General features: G+C 46.1%; 1 protein-coding gene and 2 long non-coding RNA genes across 6 annotated transcripts in view; 1 reads left to right on the forward strand and 2 right to left on the reverse strand.

Annotated features, from left to right (window-relative positions):
• Positions 1 to 27,919, reverse strand: part of LOC118967829 (uncharacterized) — a 351,145-nt gene that overhangs the window by 40,712 nt on the left and 282,514 nt on the right. The gene's annotated exons all lie outside the window — the stretch shown is intronic.
• On the forward strand, positions 679 to 23,084 carry LOC140847965 (uncharacterized). 2 transcript variants are annotated; one of them, XR_012128327.1, is made up of 6 exons: positions 679 to 803; positions 1,356 to 1,438; positions 1,676 to 1,797; positions 2,554 to 2,765; positions 20,544 to 20,680; positions 21,955 to 23,084. It is a non-coding gene; the product is annotated as an uncharacterized lncRNA (long non-coding RNA). The 2 variants fall into 2 exon arrangements; XR_012128326.1 differs by lacking the exons at positions 20,544 to 20,680; positions 21,955 to 23,084 and adding an exon at positions 4,879 to 6,665.
• On the reverse strand, positions 23,084 to 27,721 carry TSPYL5 (TSPY like 5). 2 transcript variants are annotated; one of them, XM_017651850.3, is made up of 2 exons: positions 26,665 to 27,721; positions 23,084 to 23,763 (listed from the first exon to the last, which is right to left on the reverse strand). In XM_017651850.3, the coding sequence occupies exons 1-2, from the start codon at positions 27,658 to 27,660 to the stop codon at positions 23,590 to 23,592; spliced, it is 1,170 nt and encodes a 389-aa protein (XP_017507339.1). In that variant the 5' UTR covers positions 27,661 to 27,721; the 3' UTR covers positions 23,084 to 23,589. The 2 variants fall into 2 exon arrangements, with proteins under 2 accessions (XP_017507339.1, XP_017507338.1); XM_017651849.3 differs by having other exon boundaries at positions 23,626 to 23,763; positions 25,395 to 27,721.

Here is a 27,919-nt window from a genome sequence, read left to right on the forward strand (position 1 = left end):
AGCAGTGCCTTCTTTCAAAGGCAAAAGGAGCTCAAGACATATGCCCAAGACTGATTTGCAGCAAGAGCCCTTTAGCAATGTAGTCAGTGCAAGGGCTGGGGAAGGGAGGGGCTCACAAAGGAGACTGGGAGGTGGGTGCTGCCAAGACCACACTCCCCCAGAGGGGCAGCTCCCAGGCCACCTCCTGGTCTTCAAATAAACAGCATCATAGCACTGCCCAGGGCCAGAGCTGCAGAGCAAGGAGCTGCCAACATTTCCATTAAAAACCCTCATTTTGGGGGGCTGAAAACATAGCTTTTGGAGTTTATTCTGGATTGAGGCTTTTCAGTATAATCTTGGAAGCCAATTTTTAATTTATTTTTCATTGATTCAGATTCTTCAGGGATGAAGAACTCCCCTGACTTCCCTTCTGCCAATACACACCCTTCCAAAAATAACCAAAACAAAGCCCCTTGTTGTTTAAAATGGGGGGGGGGTGCGGTTGGACTTTTTTTTTCTTCGTGCTATGGAACTTGGAATAAAGCTTAAGAGAACAAATAGTTCCTGTAGGTTGGGCTGGAGCATGGAGCATGTCATGATTTGCAAGTGTATGTGTGGGTAGGGGTAGAGGGTGGTGGGATGACCTCACAATGGCCCTCCTGCAGGGTGGGAACTGGGACACAAACCTTGCCCTATCCATGGACAGGCTGAGCCCTCCAGAGGGCTGAAGGGGTCTGCAGTGGTTTTCCTGTAATGCCACTTTTGCTATAATATATTTTCATGCAATACTACTCCAGGCCACACCTCACGACCGCCACCCCAGTGTAAGGAGGAAAAGGAGACGTCTCTGTCCAAGCCTCAGTCCTGAGGCCCAGGCTTCCCCTGAGGGCCCCACATTCACCTTCAGAATCCCTTCATCACCCGGCCCTCCCACGCCTTCCTCACACAGCTGGCTCCAGTACTGAGCAAAGTTTGACCACAAATGAAGGAAATAGAGGCGTTCAAAGGTCCAAGATAACTAAACACAGTCTTCTGGGTGCCCTGCCTTGGGCCAGGAGAGACTCCCCCTGGGTGGTCTCTGCTCCCTCCATGCTAAAACCTCATCCTCGAGCAAAGCTTCCTTCTTCCTGTTTCTCACTTTGGCCCAAAGCTGCACATCTCTTCCAGACGCCTGTTGATTGCTGGAGAAGGAAGCATCTTTGCCACATGGCCTGCCACCCCTTGGACTTCTGGGCAGAATTACCTAGACACCCACCTACACCAACCTAGTTACTCCATGCCCCTTTGATGTCCTGCCTCCTTTCCTTAGTCCCACATTTTGAACAATTCATCTAAAATTCTTTTAATTCTCTCACCTGCCTCCTCCTTCACCACAGCCCTGCCCAGAGAGAAGTCCACAGAGCCTGCCATCATCACCCCCAGGTGGGGTTCATCTCTCCCTCTGACAGATGTTTTTGTAGTAAGTTTGTGTGTGAACCATCATTTTCACATTGTTATAAATGTATTCTAATTCTGTGCTGCTGCATGTCCTCAGGTAAATCCTTTCATCCCTGAGCCTCAGGGACTTCACCCATGTGGCCAGTGTCACATCCTTACCTTAGCTGGCACTCTCAGTGTTGAACACACCCAACCTACTTGTGTGTCCCTCCACCACCCACATTCTTGGGGGGTGACCAATCATGGCTTATCCCCCAAGGAACAGACCAACTGTGATGAGAAGCTACAGAAACTTAAGTCCTGGAATGGACAAGAGGAAGGGTGAAGGGCAGGCCGCTGGCCTGGGAAAAGGGGACTGTAAAACTCCAAAACCTCTGTAAGGTATGTGGAAAGTCCCGAAGCCCCCAGAAAACCCCATAGTCCCATCCCCAGGTTCTCTGAGGCACCAGCCTGTGTCATCTGGCTCTGAATGGCCTCAGGCGAAAGGCCCCGTGCCCCTGCCCCGGGAAGGAGCCCTCTTCACCTGTGGGTAGCAGCTGCTGGCCGCACCTTTCAGACTTCCCAGCCTCACATGCCCACAGTCAGCATTCACTGTCTGGATTATCCATAGCTAAGAGGCACACCAGAAAATACAGAGGAAAAATACCAAACCCTTGAGGGAACAATAATTAAAATAACAATATAGTCATTAAAAAAACAAAGTTTGATACCTTGAGAGGATAGAACAACATGGATTGTATGTCACATTCAAGCTGCAACCAAATTTCTATAGTATAAAGACTGTCATACTGTGAAGGCGAGGTAGGGAGTTGTTGGCACTTGATCCTTATAAATAACAGCAGTTTTTTGTTATTATTAAAAAGGATGACTCCGGAATAGACTGATGTTCAGGGAGCATCTATTGTTTGTGCCTGCCTAGCATCCATCCCTCTTTCCCCTGATACTGGCACCATGATTTATTTTCATTTGGAAAAAATTATCCCTTCCCTATTGTTTGTTAGTCCTTGTAGCTTGGGTGGGGCTGACCCCATTCTGGGCCTCAGGGCTGGCCAGTGACCCAGTTCTTATAATTGGTTCAAGTGTACATAATGACCTAGTGAACCAAGAGAGTCAGTCTCAGGACATTTTTTTTTTTAGAACTGGAAGGGAAGAAATACTGAAAGGGTAATATCTGTGGGTCTAGAACATCAAACAGCCAGCTTTCCACCAGGAGAGAAGAACATGCCTGAGAATGAAGGTAATACAGATGAAAAAAGAGCTGAGAGGTGAAGAGAGACATCGTTTGAATCCCTGGATCAAGCCCTATCTGAAGTCCAGATTGCCCCCAGACTTCTCAGTTCTACACACTAGTAAGTTTTTGATTCCATTAATTTGAATCTTCTTTTTAGGACTTCCACATAACTCAGAACTTTTGTGTCTATTTTACAGATAAGAAAACTGGAACTTAGAGATGCTAAATAAGCTACCAAGTTGGCACACACTAACTCATAACTAACAGAGTTTGGATATGAACACAGATATGCCTGATTTTGTGTCTTAGCTGCCTGCTCTATAATCTCCCACTGTGTTCCTTTCCCCTACTCTCCACGTCCCAGACCTACCTTTAGTAAACCTTTAGCAGTCTCCCATTCTGGAGCATTTGGGGTGACCACCAGCAAGTACCCAAAGCCAGTGACTCCAGCCAGCCTTGCTTAGCCCACAGACCATGCCCTCTGTTCTTTCTTGGTTCTAACTGGAGTTCCAATTTGGTTTTGAAAGTCATGGCTTTCAAACACAGACCTCAAACCAGCTATAAGATGGGCATGTTCTGCAGTTTGCATCTTACCCTTTTTTTTTAAGCCAAGAGATGCACATTTTTCTCACTTGCTCCTTGGATCACACCAGAAACTACTAGAGTTCTCAGGGGGAGAGAACTACCCATGGATGTCTATTTGACAGAACAGTCTCTGAATTAGCATGGGTCACCATGGTTCCAGTTCAACTAGGGCTGAGGAGCTTTTAAAATAGCTAACAGGGTGGGGTGAGGTGGCAAAATACTTCTAGCCTATCCTAATTAGAACAGTCCCTGAAAAGAAAGGCTGAGAGATGCCGTGCTGGGCATGACCCTTCCTGCTCTCTCCCAACCCCCAAGAAGAGGCTGGAAAAATCATGGTAAGCTGGAAGGACCACATAACAAAAGTTCATAAATAAAAGGGGGACTCTCCCAAATGCTGATCTGAGCAAAGTTGGCTGGGATACAGGGAAGTTCTCCAGCTGGAGCTGTAGAGAAATGAGAGTCTGTATCCTGGATCACCATTTGGGGATTTGGAGAATCAAATGATAACAACTACTACTAACCAATATATTATGGAATCAACACACAATGATCAGCAAAGTATGTGTTTGTGTTTAATCTATTCAAAAGATTACTCTAGGAACCAAGGCCTTATTGAGAAGATTGCCTTTAATCAGAGCCCAAATTAAAGTTTGGCTGCTGCCATGGCATTTTGCTAAGCATTATTCAAATGCCTCTAATGTAACTACTGAAATGAATGTTCATGTTTAATTTGAATACTGCTTAAATCCATAGGGAACCCCCTAAAAGGAGAAAAAAATGTCCATCATACACAGTAAAGTCCTTACCCAGACTGATACTTAAAATTTATGACTGGTTTAACTTTGATGAAGCACAGAATGTTTTTCCTAGGAGGCAGGCAATATTGTATTTAACATCTAAAAATAATTTCCTTGGCCAAAAGTATCCTCAAATCATTGAAAAAAATTATGCATTTTCTTTGAAGGAAATAACAAAAACCAGCAGATGACATAAAAACAAATCCTGGTTGAAAAGAGTTTAACGTGCTTCCATCCAATCATGAGTATGGAAAAGAAACTCACAAAATATTTTCAAGAAGAATCTGCTGAATTGCCCTCTGACTCAGAGACCATTTGATCATATGTTAGCTTTGTTAAATTTTTGCTTCATGCTTTTATTAATTGTCCACTCTAATTTAACTTCTTTCTGATGTAGATTATAAAGTACATGCAAGCCTATAACCTACAGTCCTTTCAACCCGCCAAGGTGCCTAACTCATACCTAAGATCAGAAAGGCTACTAAACAATTCATGGTATCTAAATCTATGAATAAAGAACAAATGTCCTCAGTTGTCCCAAGTATTCCATTCTGGCTGTGGTAGTCACAGAGCCTGATGAGTCCTAGGCTTTTAGTACCATGTGGCAAGTACCTACCTAACAGCCATGCTCCCCTCCTCCTTGCAGGCAACGTACCCAGGCCCCAAGGACCTAGTCCTGGTTGGTCTAAGCTAGTTGTGGCAGTAGGGCTCCCTTTGTGCAGGAATTGGTCTGAGGGGTATTACATATGTGAGATTCATGTCTGACCAACAAGATATTTTCCTCCCTGGTGAAAGAGAGTGTTGTACAGGAGAAGCCCATCTGCTTCCTTTGCTACTTTTCTATTTTAGACACTGTCTTTGAGAATATGATGCCTGGAACCAAAGCAGCCATCTTGAGACCATAAGACAAGTTTGAAGACAAAAAGTCTTCAAAGGATGAGTCTCTGCCAAGGATGTTAGAAGGACTAAAAGGATGGAAAAAAAATCTCAGGACTTGATAAAGATAACAGAGCAGCTAGACTAACCAAGGGATCACTCGCTTCTAAATTCCTTCTTATGGGAATGATGACTACCCTTACGCAGGAGCCTCACAAGTTAGCTGCTGTTACTTGAGGCTGAAAGCATTCCAACTGACTCCTGTCATATTAAAATTAGAGTAATTATGTCTCCCTTCTTCCCCTAGAAAACGCATGTGGGTAAAATTGTAACATTTCCAGATTATCCACCTGGCTTTGGTGCATCTGCATATCCTCAGGGGTGGAGAGAAGTTCATCTTCATGTCTATGGGTAATTACCTGGGCAACCAAGTGTGTGTCTGAACGTGAGAGTTTAAGGGGAGGGGCTGGCTTGCTTGTTCGCTTGCTTCTTCAGGAGCAGAGGAGAGAGACAGCCCGGGACTGCAGTTTGTAAGCAATAAACAGGTTTTAAACTTTATTTCTCCCTTTGACTGATTTCGATTTTTAGAGGTATTTTGCCCTGGAATTTCCTCTCCCCAGACTTACAAGGCAGTATGGTATAACAGAGAGAACAGAGGTTTTGGAGCCAAAGATACTGTAATCAGTCAGAATTCTGGCTAGTCACCTTGAGCAAGTTTCTTCACTTTCAGAGCTTCAGTATCATTAGCTGTAAATATAGATAACAATGGAGATGTCATGAGCTTCTTAGTGTAAAAAATAAAACTAAAAACTACTTTGCATATAGGTCTCTCAGTGTGGCATGTACTAGGCACTAAATAAATTTTCACTTGCCTTGTTTCCTTTCCCTCCACTGATCCCTGTGTGAAATAGAAGGTTCAATGAATTTCTTTGAACAGGGAAGCACACTCCTCTGATAATATCAAGAAAGAATGATTTTTCACCACCTTTCTTATTTGAAGAAAAGAGCAGTGATAGGGACAGCTGTCTGTGTGGGAGGCTGAAGCTCACAGAATGGCTTAGACCAGCAGATCTATCTACGTTGCCTGTACACAAACAAATCCTCTCATTTAGTAACTATGATGGATTTTTGTTGAGCCTGGGGCCTTCTGTGATTCAGCATCCCTGTCAAACAATCTTCTCAAGGCCTCAGTAGAGGTCCCCGTCTTCTGAGTTGCTTCAGGCCAAGAGAGTCTCTGTTCTCCACAAACTGCCCACTACTAGGAATCTTTAAAATGTGGACTCAACTGCTTGATGGGCAGTGAGCCTGGGTGAGTGCATGTCCTGGCAGCCTCAGAGTGCCACAGGCCTGGGGAGAAGCAGAAGACAGTCTGGAGGCCATGTTCCAAAGCTGATTTCTTGGCCACTCTCAAGCACCCTCTGGACACACATACCTGCATATAGCCACAAACACACATGCACATGCATGTGCATGCACACACTTCCCCTCCCAAATGAGCAGGCATAGTGATAGCCACCCTCTGGAAAGCTAGAAGTCTATCTGCAGCCACACACCCTCTTCCCTTCCTTCTGAAGGTAGGAGACAATGTTAGTCCAACTCACCAACTTGCACTGCAAACCTCAGCCTGAGAGTCAGGGCAGAACTGGGTAAGAGGCTGTGCCTCCTGCTCCAGGAATTACAACTTACATAATATTTGTAAGGCTGGAGGCACCAGGGGACGGGGTGAGCCTGCTGGACAAGCTCAGGCCTCATCAAACAAGGTGAAGATATCTGGTCTGACAACATTCCAGAGCCTAATTGGATAAGATTCCTAACTAGAGCCCTTCCCCCAAACTAGAAGAGTAGTAGTAACTTTCCAGTACCTGGCTACAGGCCAATGAGAGATCCCACGACCCTAGGTGAGCCAATCCTCACGCCACTGTATACCTTTGCTCTCCCTCCTCCTACCTTCTTTAAAAACTTGCTTCTTGCCCTGCTGAGTGTGACTTCCTCAGCCTGTGTTTCAGACCAGGGAACATCACCTGGGAACTGTGCTCAAATAAACTACCTGGCCCTTTGTTGCCTCTCATCACCTGCTTATTTCAGTTGGAATTTATCTTACATTTGGTGCCAAAACCCAGGAAGGAGTGTGAGCGCGGGGCCCCGACTGGCCACCAGCGGCCCTACCTCCTCCTTCCCTGACCCAGGACCTCAGCCTGCTCTCCGCTGCATGGACCATTTTCTGGTGAGTCCCTCAGTTTCCTCCGGTCTGTTTCCCTTCCTAACTCCATTTCACCTGGTCCATTCGAAATCATAGCTACGTCCAGGTTAGGGCATCCAGCCCACCAGCTGCGGGCATCTGGCCCACCCTTGGCCCTGTGGTGGGGGAGACATCCCTAACCCAGGCCCCAGGACGTCTCCCCTGACTTGGCGCACTTGGGACGCTGGGCGCTCCTCTCAGCGGGATTAGTTGGGGAGTGGTGCAGACATGGGGAACCAGCCCTCAAAAGCAGAGGCCCAGACCCCATTGCAGTGTCTCATTTCTAATTTGGCTACTCTATATTTGTCCCAGGAAGTTCGCAAATGGAAGCTGGTCTTCCTTTGCCCTCAGGCCCGGCCTCAGTATCCCTTGGACAATCAATCTCGCTGGCCCCCTGAGGGAGCTTTCAATTTTGGCCTCCTCACCGACTTAACTAATTATTGCCACCAGAGCAGAAAGTGGAGTGAAATCCCATATGTGCAGGCTTTTTGGACTCTGCACACCCGCCCAGATTTGTAGGTTAAGTGTACTCCTTCCCAAGTTTTGTTAGCCCAGGCCTCTGCCAAGGACCACCAATCTCTACCCCTCCTATTACTGGGAGGCTCTTTTCTGATGGACTAGGCAGAGGATCTTAGCTACCCCCTTCCTGCTCCTCCAGACTCACCTTCCTCAATGATGTATCTCTCCTCCATATTGTTCCTCTTCTCTTCCGATTTCTCCACCACCTTGTTCTCCTTCTCTTCTGGTTTCTCTGCCATCTTATTCCCCTTCTCTTCCAGTTTCTCCACCATCTTGTTCCCCTTCTCTTCTGGTTTTTCCACCATCTTGTTCCCCTTCTCTTCCCATCTCTCCTCCATCTTGTTCCCCTTCTCTTCCAGTCGCATCACCATCTTGCTCCACAGGTGCTGACCCCACTTCGGATAAAGCAGATAAAACTCCCCCACACCCCAGTCCCCTGCCTTCAAGCTCTGTATCGATTCCCAGGTTGTATCCCCAACTACCAAGGTCGCATCCTCTGTCCCCTCCTTCAAACCTGCCGCCATCTTACTTACTGTGGCTGGCGCCCAAATGGTCTAGCCCTCCTGTAACCCACTCTAAGTCATAGTGGATTCAAGCTCATGTGATGGCTCCCCTGAGGGAGGTAGCAGGGGCTGAAGGGGTAGTGCAGGTTCATGTTCCCTTTTCCCTGGCAGACTTGTCCCAAGTAGAACAGTGATTGGGGTCCTTTTCCTCCAACCCTGTAATGTTTGCTTAATGGTTTAAATATGTCACTCGAGCTTACAAGCTCACCTGGCATGATGTACATGTAGTCCTCCAATTCACTCTAACCCCAGAGGAATATGACCGTGTCACAGTGGCAGCACAGCACTGTGCCAATGAGGTCCATGCCACAGATGAGTGGGAACCTATGGGCAGAGAAGCTATTCCTCTACAAGAACCCCTGTGAGATTATAATTCTCCCAAGGTTGAAGCATGCTGGGATCGCATGGTTCGCTACTTATTGGCAGGTATGAACTCAACTGCCCAAAAGGCTATGAATTATGATAAGCTTAGAGAAATTACCCAGAAACCTGATGAAAACCCATCAGAATTCCTCAAACTCCTCAAGGAAACCCTAGGGGCTTTTACTAAGATTGACCTGGCCTCAGTGTTAGGTTCCTCTCTCCTGGCCATGCATTTTATAACTCAGTCAGCTCCCGACATCAGGCACAAGCTTAAAAAGGCTGAAGATGGTCCCCAGACTCCTCTAGGAGACCTGGTAGATATGGCATTTAAAGTTTTTCATGCCCAAGAGGACAAGAGCGAGAAGAGGTCAGCTGCCGAATGGCAGAGCAGACTCACGCCTTAACATCTGCTCTGCGGCCAGCTCATGGAGATCATTGGGGTGTCCCTGAAGATCGACTCGAACCTCTGGGCCCTTGCTTTTGGTGCAGTGAAGAAGGACACTGGGCATGCAAGTGCCCCAACACAGACCAACCAGACCGTGCCCCAGCTGCAGTAAGCGAGGTCATTGGAAAATAGACTTTCCACTAGGGGGTGGTCCTCCTCCTGCTGCAGAGCCCTGTGGGGGTCAGACACCCTTGAAGGACTACCCTTCAGACCTTCTGGGCATCCTTAAAGATTGAAGATGCCTGGGCTCAGACACCCCGATCACCCTCACCAAGCCCAGGGCCAAGCTATGAGTAGTGGGTAAGCCCATCTCCTTCTTGGTGGATACGGGGGCTACCTACTCTGTTCTCCCCTCCTTTAAAGGGCCTTTGAATCCTGCCAAGGTCTCCATAGTTGGGGTCATGGGAGCCCTCTCCAAGCCTTTAGAGATGGGCCTGGTGACCTGCACCTTCCAAGGCATCCCATTTACCCATTCCTTTCTAGTCATGCCTTCCTGTCCTACCCCTCTGTTAGGACAGGACTTGCTCTATAAGTTAGGAACCCCTATTTCCCTCCCACCTTTTAAATGCTTACAGGGTGTCAGAAACTCCCTCATTGCTTTGGTTGGTGAAGGAGAGTTAGATGACAGAGACCTGAGTCTCCCAACTCCCTGGACTGCTGTCAATCCAGTAGTGTGGGACATCTCCACCCCTGTGATGGCAACCCACCACACCCCAGTTTTAATATGCCTTAAAGACCCATCCTGCTTCCCTTCTCGGCCTCAATTTCCTATTTTGCAGGCTCATCGAAGGGGACTACAGCCTATTGTTAATCATCTGCTCTCACAGGGGCTTTTAGTACCGACTAACTCTCCATGCAATACTCCCATCTTGCTGGTAAAAAAGCCTTCTGGAGCATATCGCCTCATTCAGGCCCTCCAAATAATTAATGAGGCTGTTATAAAGATGCCTTTTTCACTATACCTCTCCATTCATACTCACAGCTGCTATTTGCCTTCACGTGGGAGAACCCTGACACCTGTCGATCTAGACAACTGAACTGGACAGTTCTACCTCAAGGTTTTAGAGATAGCCCCATCTTTTTGGACAGGCCCTGGCAGAGGACCTCTCATGACATTCAATGGGCGAGAGTACCCTCCTCCAATATGTAGATGATCTTTTACTCTGCAGCCCCTCAAAGGAGGCCTCAGTTCTGGCCACCACATCCCTTCTTAATTTCCTGGCAGATACGGGATATAGAGTATCCCCTGCCAACGCACAGCTGTCTCTACCCCAAGTTACATACCTCGGGCTAACTCTAACTCTAACTCCCACCACTAAAGCCCTAATGGCAGACTGAGCGGCTACAATTAGAGCTCTCTTGCCACCTACTTCAGGAGCCAAGATACTATCCTTTTTAGGATTGGTAGGGTTTTTCAGACACTGGGTGCCTAACTTTGCCCTTCTGGCCAGACCACTCTATGCGGCTGCCATAGAGACTCCTACTGGGCCACTAACTGCAAGGTGGCTTCTGCTTTCAATCAGTTGCAGGATGCATTGCTCTCATCTCCCCCATTGATGCTCCCCAACTTAACTAAGCCTTTTACCCTATATACAGCAGAGAGAGCAGGGGTAGCAACCGGGGTGCTGGTACAACCAGTGAGGCCGAGGTGCCGTCCCATTGCCTTTCTCTCCAAACAGTTGGATACCACCACCAGGGGGTAGCATCCTTGCCTCTGAGCCCTAGCAGCTTCAGGAAGTCTGGCCCAAGAAGCCCTGAAATTAATGCTCCAACAGCCCATTACTGTGTATTCTCCACACCAGTTATGAGATCTTTTGAGTCATAAATCCCTGGCCTCTTGAGTCCTTCAAGGGTACAAGAATTCCACCTCCTGTTTATTAAACATCCACAGGTAACCCTACAAGTCACTCCACCCCTTAACCTGGCCTCCTTGCTTCCCGTCAGTGATCGGGCAGATCAGCCCACTCATTCCTGTGTAGAGATTGTAGAAGCTCTTAGAAAACCTAGAGAGGGCCTACAAGACTTGCCCCTCGAAGACCCTGACTTGAGCTTTTCCATATATGGGAGCTTGGTGAAGGGGAGTGACAGGGTGTGAAGGGCGGCCTATGCAGTGGTGACTCTGTTGCAGGTGATAGAAGCAAACCTACTCCCATCTGGGACCACCTCCCAGAAAGCCAAATTAGTGGCTCTTACCCGGGTGTTACAGCTGGCAGCTGGGAAGAGGGCCACAATTTATACCGACTCTAAATATGCCTTCCTAATTGCACACACTCATGCTGCGATTTGGAAGGAAAGTGGCTTCCTTACCACTAAGGGAACCCCAATAATCAATAGTAGGGCTATCAGCCTTCTGCTACAGGCCCTACAGGACCCCAAGGAAGTGGCCATTGTACATTATAAGAGACATCAGACTGGAAACGATCCAGTAACCAAGGATAATGCATTGGCAGATGCCACAGCCTGACAATTAACATCCAGGTCTAGCCAACCCTCTGTGCTGTTTCTTTCCCCCTCTCTATTGCCCCACTACCCCAATGATGAACGGTGACTGCTTCTACATCAAGGGGGGATGTTGATAGATCAGGGATAGATATACCTTAAGGGACAAATTGCCCTCCCCCAAGCCCAGGGCAGGGATATCATATCCAAAATTCATCAGTTCCTTCACATTGGGCCGGAGGCCATGCGCGGTTTCTCTCCCCCATATTTGCCCCTTATGGTCTCTGCGAGGCCATAAATGAGGTGCACCAAACCTGCACTACTTGGCATCACATCTCATCTCAAGGTGCCCTGAAGACCCAGATGGCCCTCCACCAGATGAGTGGAACAATCCCCAGAAAGGACTGGCAGGTCGATTTCACCCACATGCCTAATCATAAAAAGCTCCAGTATTTACTAGTTCTGGTTGATACCTTTTCAGGGTGAATTGAAGCCTTCCCTACCAGCCAGGAAACAGCTTTGGTAGTGACACAGACATTGGTGGCTCATATCATCCCCCGCTTTGGCCTGCCTGCCTTGCTACAGTTGGACAATGGGCCTGCTTTCATCTCTCGGGTCACTCAGCTAACAGCCGAGGCTCTCAACATCACCTGGGTATATACCCTATCATATACCCTATCACCCCCAATCATCAGGTAAGGTTGAAAGAGCTAACGGTCTCCTAAAGGACCAACTAACTAAGCTGTCTCTAGAGGTAAAGCTCCGTGGCCCGATCTTCTCCCCATCGCTCTCGCTCGTCTGCATGCTGCTCCCCAGGGACCGGCTGGACTAAGCGCATTGAGCTGATGTATGGCAGGCCCTTCTTACTAAACACAGGCCTGCCCACTACCTCTCCTCCTTTGGCCTCCTACCTTCCTTACTTTACACTGTTGAGACATCTTCTTAGGGAACACGCAGACCAGCTCCTACCCCAACCTATGTCATCCAACAACCCAGGAGACATAGCAATCCTTCAGTCAGGAGACAAGGTACTCCTAAGAGAACTCCAGCCAAATCTTTCCAACCCTGCTGGACAGGGCCTTATACAGTAATCCTCATTACACCCTCAGCAGCCAAACTACATGGGCACTCCTCCTGGTATCACCTTTCTAGGCTCAAATGGGCACCCAGACATGATGATTGGGTGTCTTGTGAGGTGGGTCCTCTTAAGCTGTGGGTTAGTCATGTCAAGTACAACCAGCCAGATGAATAGCCCGGTGGTCTCCAGGCAGAGTTATTCTGCATGGAAGTTTAAGCTCCAACTAACTCTTTATGGAATCAACCGAGAAGTAGGCACCCAAAGTTGCCCACGTGTAGGTTGTCAGGCACCGATTCAAATACCAGTACACACAGACATCTTAAACACTTTCTCAAACCCTACGCTGTGCTTTCCATATGACCAAATCTCTCATACATGTATTTTCCAGTCCAACATGTATGGGGGATGTCATCCTGAATTAGACACATGTAGAGTTCATGCAGTAGAAAAAAACAGCAAGAGGAGTCTCTGACAACACGTTCTTCAAAATACAAGATAAGCTATACATTACCATTAGAGACCCGTGGGATCCACACTGGGAAAAAGGAGTACAGGGCAAGCTATATGATAGCTATCAATGGTTCCCCACAGGGCACAGTATACATCAAGAGGGAATGGACCACTGTAAATCCCACTCTCATGGAAGTTCTAAACACCCAGGCACAGGTATCAAGTAATATTCTAAAAACAGAACAGGCACTAAAACAGAAGATTCAGTCAGACCCCTACCCCCACTCTCTACGACCAGCAGGAGCACCACTTTCCTGGGCCGGAGTCATTAGAGAAACAGTGAGGTTTCTTAATGCTTCACATATCCTCAGCTATGTGTCCGATTGTTTCCTCTGCGCCTCCCTCCAATGCCCCCCGGTGGCAGCAGTTCCCGTTAGTTGTTTCCAGGCTCAACCAGTAAACTCCTCTGAAAAAGGCTGCAGCCTCCCTTTAAGTGAGGTACCAATGTGAAAAACGAGCCTTAAGCCCAAAGCTCGACATAGGTCTGGGGCCACCAGAAAACAGAGCGAAGAACCATCGTCCCCGCTGACCTGCTACCTGACCCAGCATTCCACCATCTCAGAATTGTCAATGGGAAGCCAATGCCAGTGACGGGTAACCATAGACACTCCAATCTCCCTTCAAGGGGGTGGGTTTTTCTGGTGGAACAACACCCTTACCCAGTGTATCAGCAGCACCACGGTAGGGCCCTGCTTTTCAGTGATGCTAGCTCCCCAGTTGGTGTTATACAACAAGCCTGAGATAAAGCAGGCACTACACAGATGGTCTATGTATCGGGGAGCTAGGCAAAAGAGGGCTGTCTTCCTACCCACACTAGTAAGAGTAAGTCTTGTCACCACAGTAGCCGTGGCCACCACAAGGACAGGAGCATTAGGCCATAGCCTAGTCAGCTCTCAAAGTCTTGCAAGTCAACTAGCAGCATTAGATGATAGAGTGAGCCTGACCCTGGGAGAAACCTCCACCTCTCTTATTTCCCTCCCACAGCAGCTTACTTCCCTTGCCCAGGTCAGCCTTCAAAATCAGTGGGCTTTAGATCTGCTTACCGCAGAAAAGGGTGGAACCTGCATTTTCTTGCAGGAAAAACGCTGCTACTGTATCAATGAGTCTGGGTTCGTAGAACAAAGCATAAAAAAACTACAAGAACTGCAAAAAGACCTCCACAAAGCACGAGTACCTGAAGGCGGCCCTTATGGGTGGCTTCAGTCCCCCATAATGGCCTGGCTAATGCCTCTGTTGGGCCCCTTAATAACAGTTTGTAGTTTACTCTTAATTAATAATAATAGTATTTTTATGATGATGTATTTAAATGTACTTATTAGCCCAGTACTTGACCTGTGGTATGTGCTCAGGAAAATGGACTCTTCAAGTCCCATGCATACTTGGAAAGAGACAGCCTCTCCTGCCACAGGACAATTAAACCAAGGTATAGTCCATCCAACCTGCCATCTTAAGAGACCATGGCTCATAAGGGTAACAATTCCACCAGTCCAAAACAAAGATCCTTCAGAGCATGTAGTCCAGAGGCAGAAACAAACACAGACGCAAAACTATAATCATGATTCATGATAAATCCTATAAAGGAAAAGAAGAGGGAGGTCTGTGAGAAGGACTGCAGAGTGAGCAGGAAGGGTGGGAGTACCGTTTCCTCAGGGAGTCTGAGAAGACCTCTGGCTGTGAGAAAGACCTGTAAACAAGTAGGAGCTCAGTGTCCCTCACACAAATGCTAGCTGGATGAATAAATGCTCCCCTTGATAGCAAGATGGACTCTCAGGGTGGAAGATGCAGAGCTCTCATCATGACACAGGGCCTTACAACCCCACTTCCTGAGGGATGATCTACTCCATTGAGTGTAACCTTCTCCAGAATGCTACTGGCCTTGTACCTCTCTTGCCTGAAGTGTTCTGAGTTTTCTCATAAAGTTTCTGGGGCCACAGCAGTAGGCAAAGCAATAATCCTGTAATTTAAGTTCTTTGCTATTGAACCTCAAAGTAACTTTCCCTTAAATCCACTCACTGTGTTCCATTCTGCAGGCCTAATCTGCAGATTGCTTTTCAGTGATACCACTCTTTAAGGGACTGCCCATGTTCTAACTCAATTTTGGGAGTCCCTTAAATTCAGGGACCTCTTAGGAGATTAGACTATATATACATATTGAGACAGGGACCATAGGCTTAGACAGAGTAGGGTGAGGGCCTCTGGAAAATGCAAGGCAGTATATTTACAGTCAGAGCAATGTAACTACGTGCAAGGAAAGCCCCCTACCAAAACTCTGTGTTAAACATTAAGCTCTAGAGTCATTCTTCAGTGAGATTAGTTGATACTCCCCAGATAAAGGAAAGTAGCTCATGTTTTATTATGCTAATTATTTGTAATCATGTGTAAGATTCACTTTAGCATGCTAAGAGGGACTTAATATCTCATCAAGGACAAACATCCTAAGACCACTTTTAACAATTCCACACATTAAGCCTTTTATCGGTTCCCAAAAAATCCTCAACTGCCTATAAATCCCCTAGACAACATACCACCCTGGACTCTCTTATCCCCTCCTGGCATGAGCCAGGAGCTCTTTCCTCTCACTTTATTTCTAAATAAAAGCCTCTACCCTGGCTGTCCTACCTTGGGTGTTTGCTAAGTTCATTCTTTAACTCCACAAACAAGAACTCCAGCATCAATATCCACATATAAAGAGAGAGAAAGATTCCCCAGGGAAGTCATTGACAGAATCACATCAACTTTGCTTTTTCTTGGTTTTGATTACAGGCTCATGTGCTGTGGCATATTACTAAAGTGCAGCATACATGGTACATTTCCAACATTCTTCATTTGCTTTCCTGTTCACTTCCATTTTCCTACCTGATTTCCAGTATCCTGTGAGAGTAATATGGTGCCACTAAGATTTTTGCCTGAGGCTTTGTGTAGATAATAGCTTCTCTCTCCCACCATCCTTTAATCCATTTGTATTAGGTTCATACTTCTCCTTCACTGGAAATAATTCCCAGTCTCTGTTCCTGGGCACTTTTACCCTGTATTTTGTCACCAATACCCTCATGAATCTTTAGAGACCATTAATTTGCTCACTCATTCTGTGCTTAATGTGAGTGCCTACTATGTGTAAGCCCCTGACCTATGGGAATGCAGAAATGATTAAGACACACTGCTTATTATTTTTTGCATCCTCAAGGATCTCATACTGCCTGGTGGGTAAAAAGTCAAAAACAAGTAACTGTTAGGTACTATAAACTGAAGTGTGGACAAAGTATTATAGAAATAAAGAGAAAGGAGGGATTAATACAGCCTTGAAAGATTAAAAAGCGTGGCACCAAATGTCAGAGCTATATCTGAGAACCTGAGAGGGCTGCTAGGGCTTTCTCCTGAGCAGACAGCTTGTGCAAATTAACATGGGCATGAAGGAGCATAGTGCATGTCCAGAGAACCAGAAGTGGCTCCCCCTGGCTGGAACACAGCACAAGGGTCAATGGCAGAAAATCAGGGACAAAGATGAAAAGAATCTGGTAAAAATTAGAGGCAAACTGTGGGCCAACTGAGAAGCCTAAAGAAAGATGACTGTAACTGACTATAAATCATTAAAGAAATAAAAACTCAAGTCCACAGTGATAGCAAACAGAAAATAAAATATGCCCTTATCTGAGACCACTAGAGGTGATTGTTACCCCAAATTTTGATTCTGAAAATCAGTACTAAGAAGATACAAATTAAACATTTATACTTCCTTTTCAGAAGGAAGTACAGTTCATCGCCAGGGGATGAAGATAAAAAGATAAGGTCTTCCTTATCAGAGAATACCAGCTGAAGTATGTAAAAGGAATGCCCACTCTTTTGTAACCTGCAGTAAAATAAGTGTGGGTTACAAAGAGCAAACACAGCTTTACAAAGGAGAGATCTAGTGATCACCACCTTAATCAAGAGATCAAACAAAAAGCAAACAACACAACAGTGGGACAGCCTGTCATTGTGCCTTCTTAAATGATGCATTACAAAGCACACATAGTATTCTTGCCAAAATTGTTTCATTTGAAACCTCAGTTTACAAGAAATATAGTAGTCAGAGGAAAAAGTTACATTATACCAAAAAGAAGCAATCAGACAAATCCAGACTGTTGGACAGGCTATAAAACAACTTCTTCAGAAAGTCAATATTGTGGGGGAGGAAGTGAGGGGATTAGTTTTGTTTTAAAAAAATTAAAGACTCTACTACAAAGCCACAGTAATCAAGAAAATTTGGTACTGGCAAAAGAACAGAACCATAGATCAATGGAAGAGACTAGAGAGCCCAAACATAAATCCAAGTATATATGGTCAATTAATATACAATAAAGGAGCCATGGATATACAATGGGGAAATGACAGCCTCTTCAACAACTGGTGTTGGCAAAACTGGACAGCTACATGTTAGATAATGAAACTGGATTACTGTCTAACTCCATACACAAAAGTAAACTCAAAATGGATCAAAGACATGAAGTAAGTCATGAAACCATTAAACTTTTAGAAGAAAACATAGGCAAAACTCTCTTGAATATAAACATGAGCAACTTTCTCATTAACATATCTCCATGGGCAAGGGAAACAAAAGCAAAAATGAACAAGTGGGACTATATCAAACTAAAAAGCTTCTGTACAGCAAAGGACACCATCGGTAGAACAAAAAGGCATCCGATAGTATGGGAGAATATATTCATAAATGACATATCTGATAAGGGGTTGACATTCAAAATATATAAAGAGCTCACATGCCTCAGCAGCCAAAAAGCAAATGACCTGATTAAAAAATGGGTGGAGGAATTGAACAGACACTTCTCCAAAGAAGAAATTCAGATGGCCAACAGGCACATGAAAAGATGCTCCACATCACTAATCATCAGAAAAATGTAAATTAAAATCACAATGAGATATCACCTCACACCAGTTAGGATGGCCAACATCCAAAAGACAAACAATGACAAATGCTGGCGAGGATGTGGAGAAAGGGGAACCCTCCTACATGGCTGGTGGGAATGTAAATTAGTTCAACAATTGTGGAAAGCAGTATGGAGGTTCAAGAAACTAAAAATAGAAATACCATTTGATCAAGGAATTCCACTCCTAGAAATTTACCCTAAGAATGCAGAAGACCAGTTTGAGAAAGACATATGCACCCCTATGTTTATCACAGCACTATTTACAATAGCCAAGAAATGGAGGCAACCTAAGTGTCCAATATTAGATGCATGGATAAAGAAGAGGTGGCACATATACACAATGGAATATTATTCAGCCATAAGAAGAAACAAATCCTACCATTTGCAAAAACATGGATAGTCAGTGAAATAAGCCAGGTGGAGAAAGAGAAGTACTAAATGATTTCACTCATCTGTGGAGTATAACAAAAAAGAAAATACTGAAGGAACAAAACAGCAGTAGACTCACAGAACCCAAGAATGGACTAACAGTTACCAAAGGGAAAAGGATTGTGGAGGGAGGGATAAGGGTATTAAGGGGCATTATGATTAGTACACATAATATGGGAGGGCATAGGGGAGGAACTATAGCACAGAGAAGACAAGTAGTGATTCTATAGCATCTTACTCCGCTGATGGTCAGTGACTATAATGGGGTATGTGGTGGGGACTTAATAACGGGGGGAATCTAGTAACCACAATGTTGCTCATGTGATTGTATATCAATGATACTTCATTTTTTTAAAAACTAGAGATAACAACCAAATCCTATGCCTGAACATTATTAGATCTTGATTTTTAAACTAATACTGTAAGATAATCTTGGGAACAATAGAGAAATCTAAATATCACCTGGATACTAGATGGTATTTTGGAGCTGTAATTTTCTGCATTCTGATAATGGTCTTATGGTTATACAGGAGAGTAACCTTATTTTTATTTTTATGAGATGCATGCTGAGTCTTAAGGGGGTAAGCAACCTATTTTCAAATGGTTCAGCAATTTTGTTTACATACAGACAAAATAAATATGGCAAAAAGTTAACAATCATGGAATTTTTATAGTAGGTTGCACTTTTCTGTTAACTTTTCTGTATATTTGAAATTTTTCAGAATAGAATGTTTGAAAGAAAAAAAATACAAGGTCAGATAAGAGAGGGCTTGTTATGAGCCTTTTAGGATTTTGGACTTGACTCCCGAAGGTTTTGAACAGGTGATTGACATGACCAAATTTACATTTTAGAAAGATTGTTGACTTATTGCATTCACTCAACTAGCATTTATTGACCACCTACCACAAATGTTGAGTGAATCCTGAGCTCAGACCTGTGGGAAGTAGGAAAACCAAAAAGGCATTGTCAGGCTGGAAAATAATTTACCATGCAGTGGAGGAGATGAGAACCCAGAACACCCAGCACAGGCTGAGCTGTCTTGCCTGAGGCCCCTGGGGGAGCTGGTGGAGGCACAGATGCACGGTACCTCCAAACATGATGTGGTGTTCCATGTTGGCAGCATACCCACATCATCCCAGAAAGAATGGACCTGCAGGGACTAAACTTAATCTCCCATCAATTTCTAGCCCCTTGATGTCTCCTTACTCCTTGATGGCAGAACCACACTCCCCTGAGAGGTGCTGAGAAGTGCTAGATTTCCTGGGAGAGGAGTGTGGGAGTGTGACCCATTTCTGGCCCAAAAGACCTGACTGAGGTCTTCTGAAATCTATCAGGGACTACCAGCGAAGATTGTCCTCTCTGCTAGACTCCTGTGAGAAACTCCCCTTCTCCTCCTTCCTGCCTGACTTTAAGCTCAGCTGGGTGCAGATGTGATATTTGGAGCTCGGGAATTATGAGGGGAGAGCCAGGAGAAGAGAAGCAAAGAGGTGGACACAGAGCTCTAATTTAATCATTGAACCACTGAGGCAAGCCTGCATCTTCCTGTCACAAGACTTCTGCTTATGGGAGAAAAATTATTTTTTCCAAATCATTCATATTCAGGCATTGATACTTTTGGCCAAAAACCTCCTTACTCAGCCTCGGCAAGTCATACATATCTAGTTATAAGAAACCTCGGCCACCATTTTGAGTCACCCAGTCTGAGTCAGTCCTGCTCCTAATTGAGCTCTGACAGCGTGCTGGGGTTGGGGATGGTTCAGAAGGTTCCTGTTGATATGGGAAGTGTCACTGATTGGCAGTGACTGACCAGTGTGCTGGGCTGAGGGTTATGATGCACTGTGGGAAGATTGGGTGGAAGGAAGTGCTGAGATTCATAGTGCCAGATATCTGCTTTGGACCTCATTTTACCATCATCACCTGTATGGATGGAGTTTGCAATCAGAAGACCTGAGTTTGAGACCTGGCTCTACCGCTTACTGGTTGTGTGATTTTGGTCGCGTAATTTAACTCTTTGAGCCTTCTTTTAGGATTGCTGTTATAATTGAAATAATGTAAGTGAATGTGCTTTGTAAACTATGAAGTGTCACTCAGATAGAAACCATTTTGCCTTCTATTTGTCCAACTTAACAGAGGACCAAGTTGATAGAAGGCAGGGAGAGGAGGAAGAATTCAAGATTCAAGCCCTGGAGGGTCAGTAACTGGATACCTGACCAGAGAGTGCTGATCTGGGATACAGCAGCAGAACTAACATAACGTCAGAGTTTCAGGTAAAAATGAATCAGCAGAAGTGAATTGTAAGCCTAAAAGTGAAATACAGTCGAAGATTCCAAAAGCAGAAATGAAGATTCTAAGGACAGAGAGAGATAGAAACTATAGACAGGACGGCCTGGCTTCTCTGCTGTTTCGCTGCCCTAGTACCTGAAGGATATCACCCCAACCATCAGCAACAGTGGCCCACTAAGGCCGAGGATCTCAAGGAGTGGAAGGAATTACCACAATCTTCAGAGAGGCAAATGAGGGCAAAGTTTCCTCCTTAGGTGAGGCTAGCTCAGGGCAGTATGCCTCCTTCCCTTGTTGCAAACAGTGGAGTAGACCAGAAGGGAGTCCAAAGCCTAAGGAGAAACAGTCACAAGTTGATAGAGACTTCCATAAACTAAGAGTAGCAAGAACTTTTAATTTTCTCTCCTTCTCCACCTATGACATAGTGCAAACCCAACACACTTCCAAAAAAGCCCAATAATTGTCACAAATACAGAAATCAGAAAAAGGCCTTTTGTAATAAAACTCCAAATTGAGAAAAGGGCCAGGGACTCTTAGCAAAATGAGAATTACTCCAAGAAGCCCTCTCTCCCCGGGTTATTAAAAGCCTAATTGTCTCATTAAGTCTGACCTGGAGGCCAGAGGGTGAAAAGAGGCTTCCTTTAGCCACCATGTGAATCTAAAGCATGAGGCACCCCATGTAGGAAAAGTGGAAAAAAAGAGAGTGACTGGTACTCTGAGGCAAAAGCTGAGACAAGGCTGAAACCTAGGAGGGGGCAGAATTCAAAGCTGCGTTTTTTCATAGCTGTATCTCTTAATGCCTACAACAGAGATTGGCACATGCAGGAGGCAATAAATGAATGAGCCCAGGGCAGGTGGTGCGCCTAGATCATATGGGCTCTCCAAAGAACTGAAAAGAGGTGTATGAAAGGGGGCCCTGGGAAATGGAGGCAAGTGCATGAGCTGAACTGGGCAGGGCCCCTCCCACTTTGTAAGTGAAGGACTCTGCACAAATCCCAAGAGGAGGCTCAAGACTGGAGAAGAGGTTGCTCTCCACATCCTTCTGCACCCCACTTATTGCTAATAGCAAGGCTCTGGGTATCAGATTTTTTATTTTTAGTTGAAAACCTTCGAAACTGGAAGATTCCACATAAAGATCATGATTTCCCCCATTCCCCTTTGCAGATATAGCAACACTAGGTCTCCACTGCCCACCAGTAAACAATATGGTGCTACAGAACAGCTTCCTTAATTTACACACCACCTCTCCGTCTTTCCACAGCTCCCAGGCACACGTAGAGGTTATGACCATATGAATACAGAGAAGACAGCCATCTACAAGCCAAGGAAAGAGGCCATCAGAAGAAATTAACCCTGCTAACATCTTGATCTGACTTCTAGAACCTCTAGAACTGAGGAAAAAATTTTCTGTTGTTTAAGCCACCCAGCCTGTAGTACCGTTACGGAAACTCTAAACAAACTAAATATGTATGTCCTTATGAAACATATTTGGCCCACTTCACAAATTTAATTACCAGCTAATCCCTGAGCTATTTGAATATAAACTTAATCATTTATTCACTGGACATTTCAGTATGTACTATCCCCTGAACACTGCATTTATTGATTCAAGCTCTTCATCACATAGTCCAGTTTTGTTTTCCTGTCCCTTAACAACCCACTTCTAACTTTTTCCAACCATTTTTTGCTGGACAGCTTTATGTGGCATTTGGTTGTCTGGTTAATGGAAAATGATCCTTGTTATAGATCTGTTACGTATAGCATCAGAGACCCTAGTTACCAGCTATGGCTAAGAATCAGGACTACGTGGAATGTTTTTAAATTACCTGTCCTTGAACCAACCCCTTCCCACATTCTGATTTAGCTGGTATTTGTGTAGAGCTCTAGCAGCATATTTATTTAAGCTTCCCAGATAATTCTAATGTGTCAACCAAGTTGAGCATGTTATTCTTGTTTGAAAGGACCTTGAAGGTCACTTCCTTCACTACTCAAAATATAGTTCACAAACCACCAGCATTGGCATCACCTGGAAGTTTGTTAGAAATGCAGAATTTCAGGTTCCACTCCAGATTACCAGGTCAAATCTCCTATTTTAACAGGATTCCCCACACAACTCAGTTTTACTCTAAAATTTGAGACATAATGGAATTTCACTAGAATCACCTAGAAAGCTTGTTAAAAACAAGACTACCTGGATTCCTCCCAGAACCACAGAATCTCAACCTCTGGTGAGAGCTTGGGAATCAGAATTTTACATATTGTTACACAGCTAGTCACTTAAGGGCCTGAGGCTTAGGAGTCACTCAGCTCAGCCAATGCATACATCCCCTCAGCTACCCATCCTCTGCTTAACCTTCCAATTCTTTTTGGAAAATAAAAAAATATAACAGAGAAAAAGGCTTTTATTTTTCCATCATGCATACAAGCTTACAACTATTTATATTGTTTAGGAACAAAGAAATATTTGCTTTGTTATTAGGGTGTCAAATTACCAAGTAGGACAACCAGTTAGTGATTATTTGGGGGAGGTTATTTTCACAGAACACAGCAACAATTTCCAAATTATACTTGTAAGACCAGAGTTATGAGAGCAGGAAAAGCTGATAATTTTGATAGTCACACAAAGTCTCCATTCTACAAAGGAAAAAAAGACTGATATTCTGGTGAAAGGTCTCAAGTAAGCATCTTATCATACCAATCTTTGAGTTTACAACACAACAAGTTTTTCTCTCCTTTGGTGGATGCAAAGGAAAGGGAACAGCCCCTTCATCTCTTTTTGAGACTCCTTGTTAATTCTGAAGACTGGCACTCCTAAGGTCCATCTGCGAAATTTCATTAGTTAACATTAAAAGCAAAAAGCAGACCTGATGTGATAATGATAGTGCACCCACAACTATCACTCCCAAAGTAGTTGTGGTTGAATTGGCACAGTGTCTTGGACTTTCAATAAACAATACAGGTGGGGAGTAGGAGATACAGAAGAAACCAAGTTGATCATAACTGGTAACTGATGTAGCCAGGTGATGGGCACATGGGGTCCAGGTACCATCCTCTCCACTTCTGTGCATGTCTGAAAATGTCCAAAAAAGAGAGCAAGGAAGTTTAAAACACAAAACACCACAAAAAAGCAGACCTATACAACTCCCATTAGGCAAAAATGGGGAAGGTGGTAAGATTTTACTTATGGCAAAATAAGCAGCATATAGAATTAATCTTCCACATATGCAAGACCACACCTAGAACAAAAGAGAAAGCATCTAATGTAACATTATTCTAGTTTTCATTTGTTTCTGTGATTTATAAAACCCAATAATGATGGGCTAGAGATTGGACAAAACTTTGGACAAACCGTCACTGAGGCATCATATTTGCCTGTAACCCCTTTAATTCTGGGGAAAGTCCCTCCCAGTTCCCTCCTTCAGTGAGGGAGAGGCACTCTCCCTGAGGCTTCTCAAGCAATTTCTGCTTCCCCAGGCCCAGCCCACACCAGGTTTGCTCCTGCTCCACACGTCCACTCCAGCTCGCCCACCTGGCACACCCTCTCTGACTCTGAGTCAAGGCTTCCCCAGCCCTTGAGAAACCCAGAATGAGGTCTTCCATAGGAAAAGGGAGGGCAAGTTTAGCTTGTCCTACTTTCCCACTGTTAGGGATGAGGAAGAGGCACAGGCAAGCTAGGCAGGGAAGGCCCAGCCCAACTTTCACACCCACTGGAAATGAACCTTGGAGATCCAGAGCAGATTTTGCCACCACCACCACCCCTCACCCTCCACCCCCATAATGAAGACTCAGAGGAAAGCCCTGAACTACCAATGCTGGAGAAGAGAGTCTATTCCTATGAGCATTTGAAGGTAGAAACAAAGAGAGCAAAGGACTGCTGAGGGTGGGACAGCTGGGGAATGAGGGTCCAGATGACCACAGGATACCACAGAGGAAGAAAGAACAGGAGGCAATGGGGCCTTAAGGGCACTTAAAAAAAGTCATAACTGTAGTAAATCCTGATCTGTAACACTGCTGCCTTGGAACTGGAGATACAGACCCTGGGCAGCAAGCTAATGCCCAGGTGTGGTCTGTGCCCATGTTCTAATGCGAGGCTAGGGCAGGCAGGGACAACAGAACCACTGGGGAAGCTCTAAGGGGCAGGGGAACTTTCAGCTGAATTTTAAAGGAAATAAACATTTAGATTGGTGGAGCGCACAGGAGTGATATTGTGTGGCTTATAATTCTAGTAGATGCACAGCCATGAAAAGAATTTTCAACCTCAGAATTATGGAATGAACTCTGGAGTTGGGAGGGACCAGGGTCTAATCACAGATCCACTTGGCTTTCTGGCTTCCTCTACCCTCTTTCAGACCTGTGTGTGAGTGTGTGTAACAAGTCCCCAAGTATCTCACTGCTGTACACAGAAAACCTTGGTTTTTCAGTTTTCTCTTTCTGAACTGTGGTACTATTGAAAGAAAAAAAGAAAGAAGAGGGGATAGAGGAAGCTAGGACGACAAGATAGGAAGGGAGGAAAGAAAGATGAGGGAAGACAGGGATGTTAGAAAGGAGGTATGGAGGTATGAGATGAAGTAGACACAGGCCCACAGATCAGAAATACCTTCCCCAGCAACCCCACTATAGCACTCTGGTCATGTGTGAGAAGGGGTAAGGGGAGTTGACAAAAGTACCTAATTCTTACATGGGCCCAGTCCCCACCCTCACCTGGAGCCACCGCAGGATGACAGTGAGCACATGTTCACACATAGCCTGCCATCAGTCTGGCAGCCATTAGGGTTCCTGGGAGGCTGGGGAAGGTAGATGTGCCTCATGTGTATCTCATGCACTGGTGGGGGGCCTGGATCCACAGGCAGTTCTTGAGGTCCTTGTTGACCAGGAAGCCAGCTGGGGCTGACAGCAACCTTGACAAAACTCAAAGGCCTAACAGAGCTGGGGCATGGTACAACCTTGATACAGGTTCACCCACACACAGGCCCAGAGTCAGAAAGAGATGCATGATGGTAGAGAACACATGGAACATTGCTTCTCACACTTAACCTCATCCATGCCCAGACGCCAAGTGCCATTCTGCTGCATGTCCATCAGGGTGGCATGCACCTCTGCCAAAGCCAGTAGGCTGCACCTCAGCTGATAAAGCCAGTGCCATGGAAGAGTTCTGGTTGATGGCCAATGCCATGTGCACCAACTTCATTTTGCAGTGGTAACAGAAAAGCTTGCCATAGATGACATTCACAGCCAGCATGAACATGAAACCCAGCAAGTCACTGGCCATGAGGCAGCCGAACGTGAGGATGCACTGGTCCTCCAGAAGGATGGCTCATGAGTGTCTGTCCATGTTAGAGACAGGTGGGAAAGGCCAGAACCAAGAACAGGGCCCAGGCGATGTAGATAAAGGCAGCACACCTCTTAAGTATGTGTGTTTAAATAGAAACAGTAGGGGTGAGATCACATAACATGTGACATTAATGTGAGAAAATCGAGAAGGCCATGGGGAGGCAAAAGAACATGATCATACATTCCATATTCTTGTAAGTGAAGTCCAAAGTAAAGACAGTGCACAGAGGCCAACGTGAAGAGAAGGCAGACAGCCAAACGTGGTCAGCCAGGCACAGGTGCAGCTGGAGGGAGCAGGGAGAGTTGGGCAGGATCAATTGGACTTATTTACCCCAGACTCAGGGGTCTCTGTTGGCTGCCTTGCTGGACCTTGCCTGCCTTCCTTTCCTTTTTCTGCTCTGGCCCCTTCACTCATAAGGTAGTACTGCAGGGGATTGGGCCACAGTTCCTCGTTGATTATCTCAACAATCTTGTCAGATTCAATGGAGCTGTGGTTTGAAAACCACCCAAAGAAGCTACGGCTGTTGTCTGGGTTCCCCTGGCTTAAGGACTGGAGATCATGCCCTGGAAGCCACTGGATTGGAGTGGAACGAGACACTACCTGGCCTGAAGGGCCACAACCATATTCCTTGATGAGCACCTTATTTTGGAAGTAGGGGTTACGCCCAAAGTAGAACTTGATTTTGTAGCCCAATCTGGCGAGGCCAAGCTCTTCCACCTCCAAGCTATTCAGGTAGCTGAGTACTTCTTTATCTTGGTTGTTCAGAAAGGATGACAATTGGGGATGGTTCTGAAAAGCCTGCCCCCAGAAGCCTGGGATGTTCTGGATGAGGAGGTTCCTGCGCTCTAAGTGATGCAGCCGCAACTGCCCAAACTTGCGGGAAAGCCGAAGGTAGGCCCTGTCTGCCTGGGCGTTCATGGTCTCCAGCTTCAACTGGACGTTCTCCAGGGTATCCATGCTGCCATCTGTCGCCGGGGGCTCTGACCCTGCGTCCTTCTCCACCTTCTTTTCCTCTACCACTGGGGTGGAGGCACACTCCCCAGTGGTCCCTTTCTTCAGCTTTCCACCAGCTACGGCCTGAGGCAACCTCGCCACCGCGCTACAGGTTTCTGGGGCCTTCTTCCCAGTAGGGCCACGCCGATTTCCAACGCGGGAGGCATTTTTCAGCCTCCCCACTGTTCCCACGGTTCCCACGAAGACAGTGTCTGCTGCTAGGCGCTCCGAGAGGAATGTGGCGTTCCCCAGGCTGGGCCTGTCCGCGGGGTACCCGCGATCCCCCGCAGCCCGGGCCCGGAGCGCGAGGCCACAGTCCAGGGGGAGCCGGCAGTCACCTTCCTCCCCCAGCCGGCGGGACGGAGCGGGCGCAGCACTTTCCGGGCCACCCCAACCCGCGCCAGCCTGCACCTGTGCCGCTTGGGTTTCCTCCCCGAGCCTCTGGCACTGTGGAGAATCCGGGTCGCGCGGGACGTGGTCAGGAGTAGCGCGGACTCGGGCTTTGGCGCGGCCTTTGCCCCGGCCTTTGGCGCGGGAAGACTTTCTACCCCTACTTCGGCCGCTCATGGTGTTAACGGACGCGGCTTCAAAGCATCGCTCGTCCTCCGCGGCCCCTGCCGCTCGCTCGCTGTCCGTTCCCATCGGGCCTCGCCATGGCAACAGTGACGTCACGGCTGTACGACTGTGCGGTCGCGCGAGGACGGGATGCGCCTTGTGATTGGCTCCGCCGCCGCAGCTCCGCACCCACCGACCCTCACAGACACCCCCACGCCCATCCCACCCTGCCTTGTTCTCTGTGTCAGAGAGGTTTGTACTTTCCCGTAATGTCTTCCCTCTGGTCTCAGTTGCGCCCTCGTGGTCTCACAGAACACATCTGATTCCTCTTATACAAAACACACTG

The sequence above is a fragment of the Manis javanica genome, chromosome 2 (genome assembly GCF_040802235.1).
Source record: "Manis javanica isolate MJ-LG chromosome 2, MJ_LKY, whole genome shotgun sequence".
Classification (NCBI taxonomy): domain Eukaryota; kingdom Metazoa; phylum Chordata; class Mammalia; order Pholidota; family Manidae; genus Manis; species Manis javanica.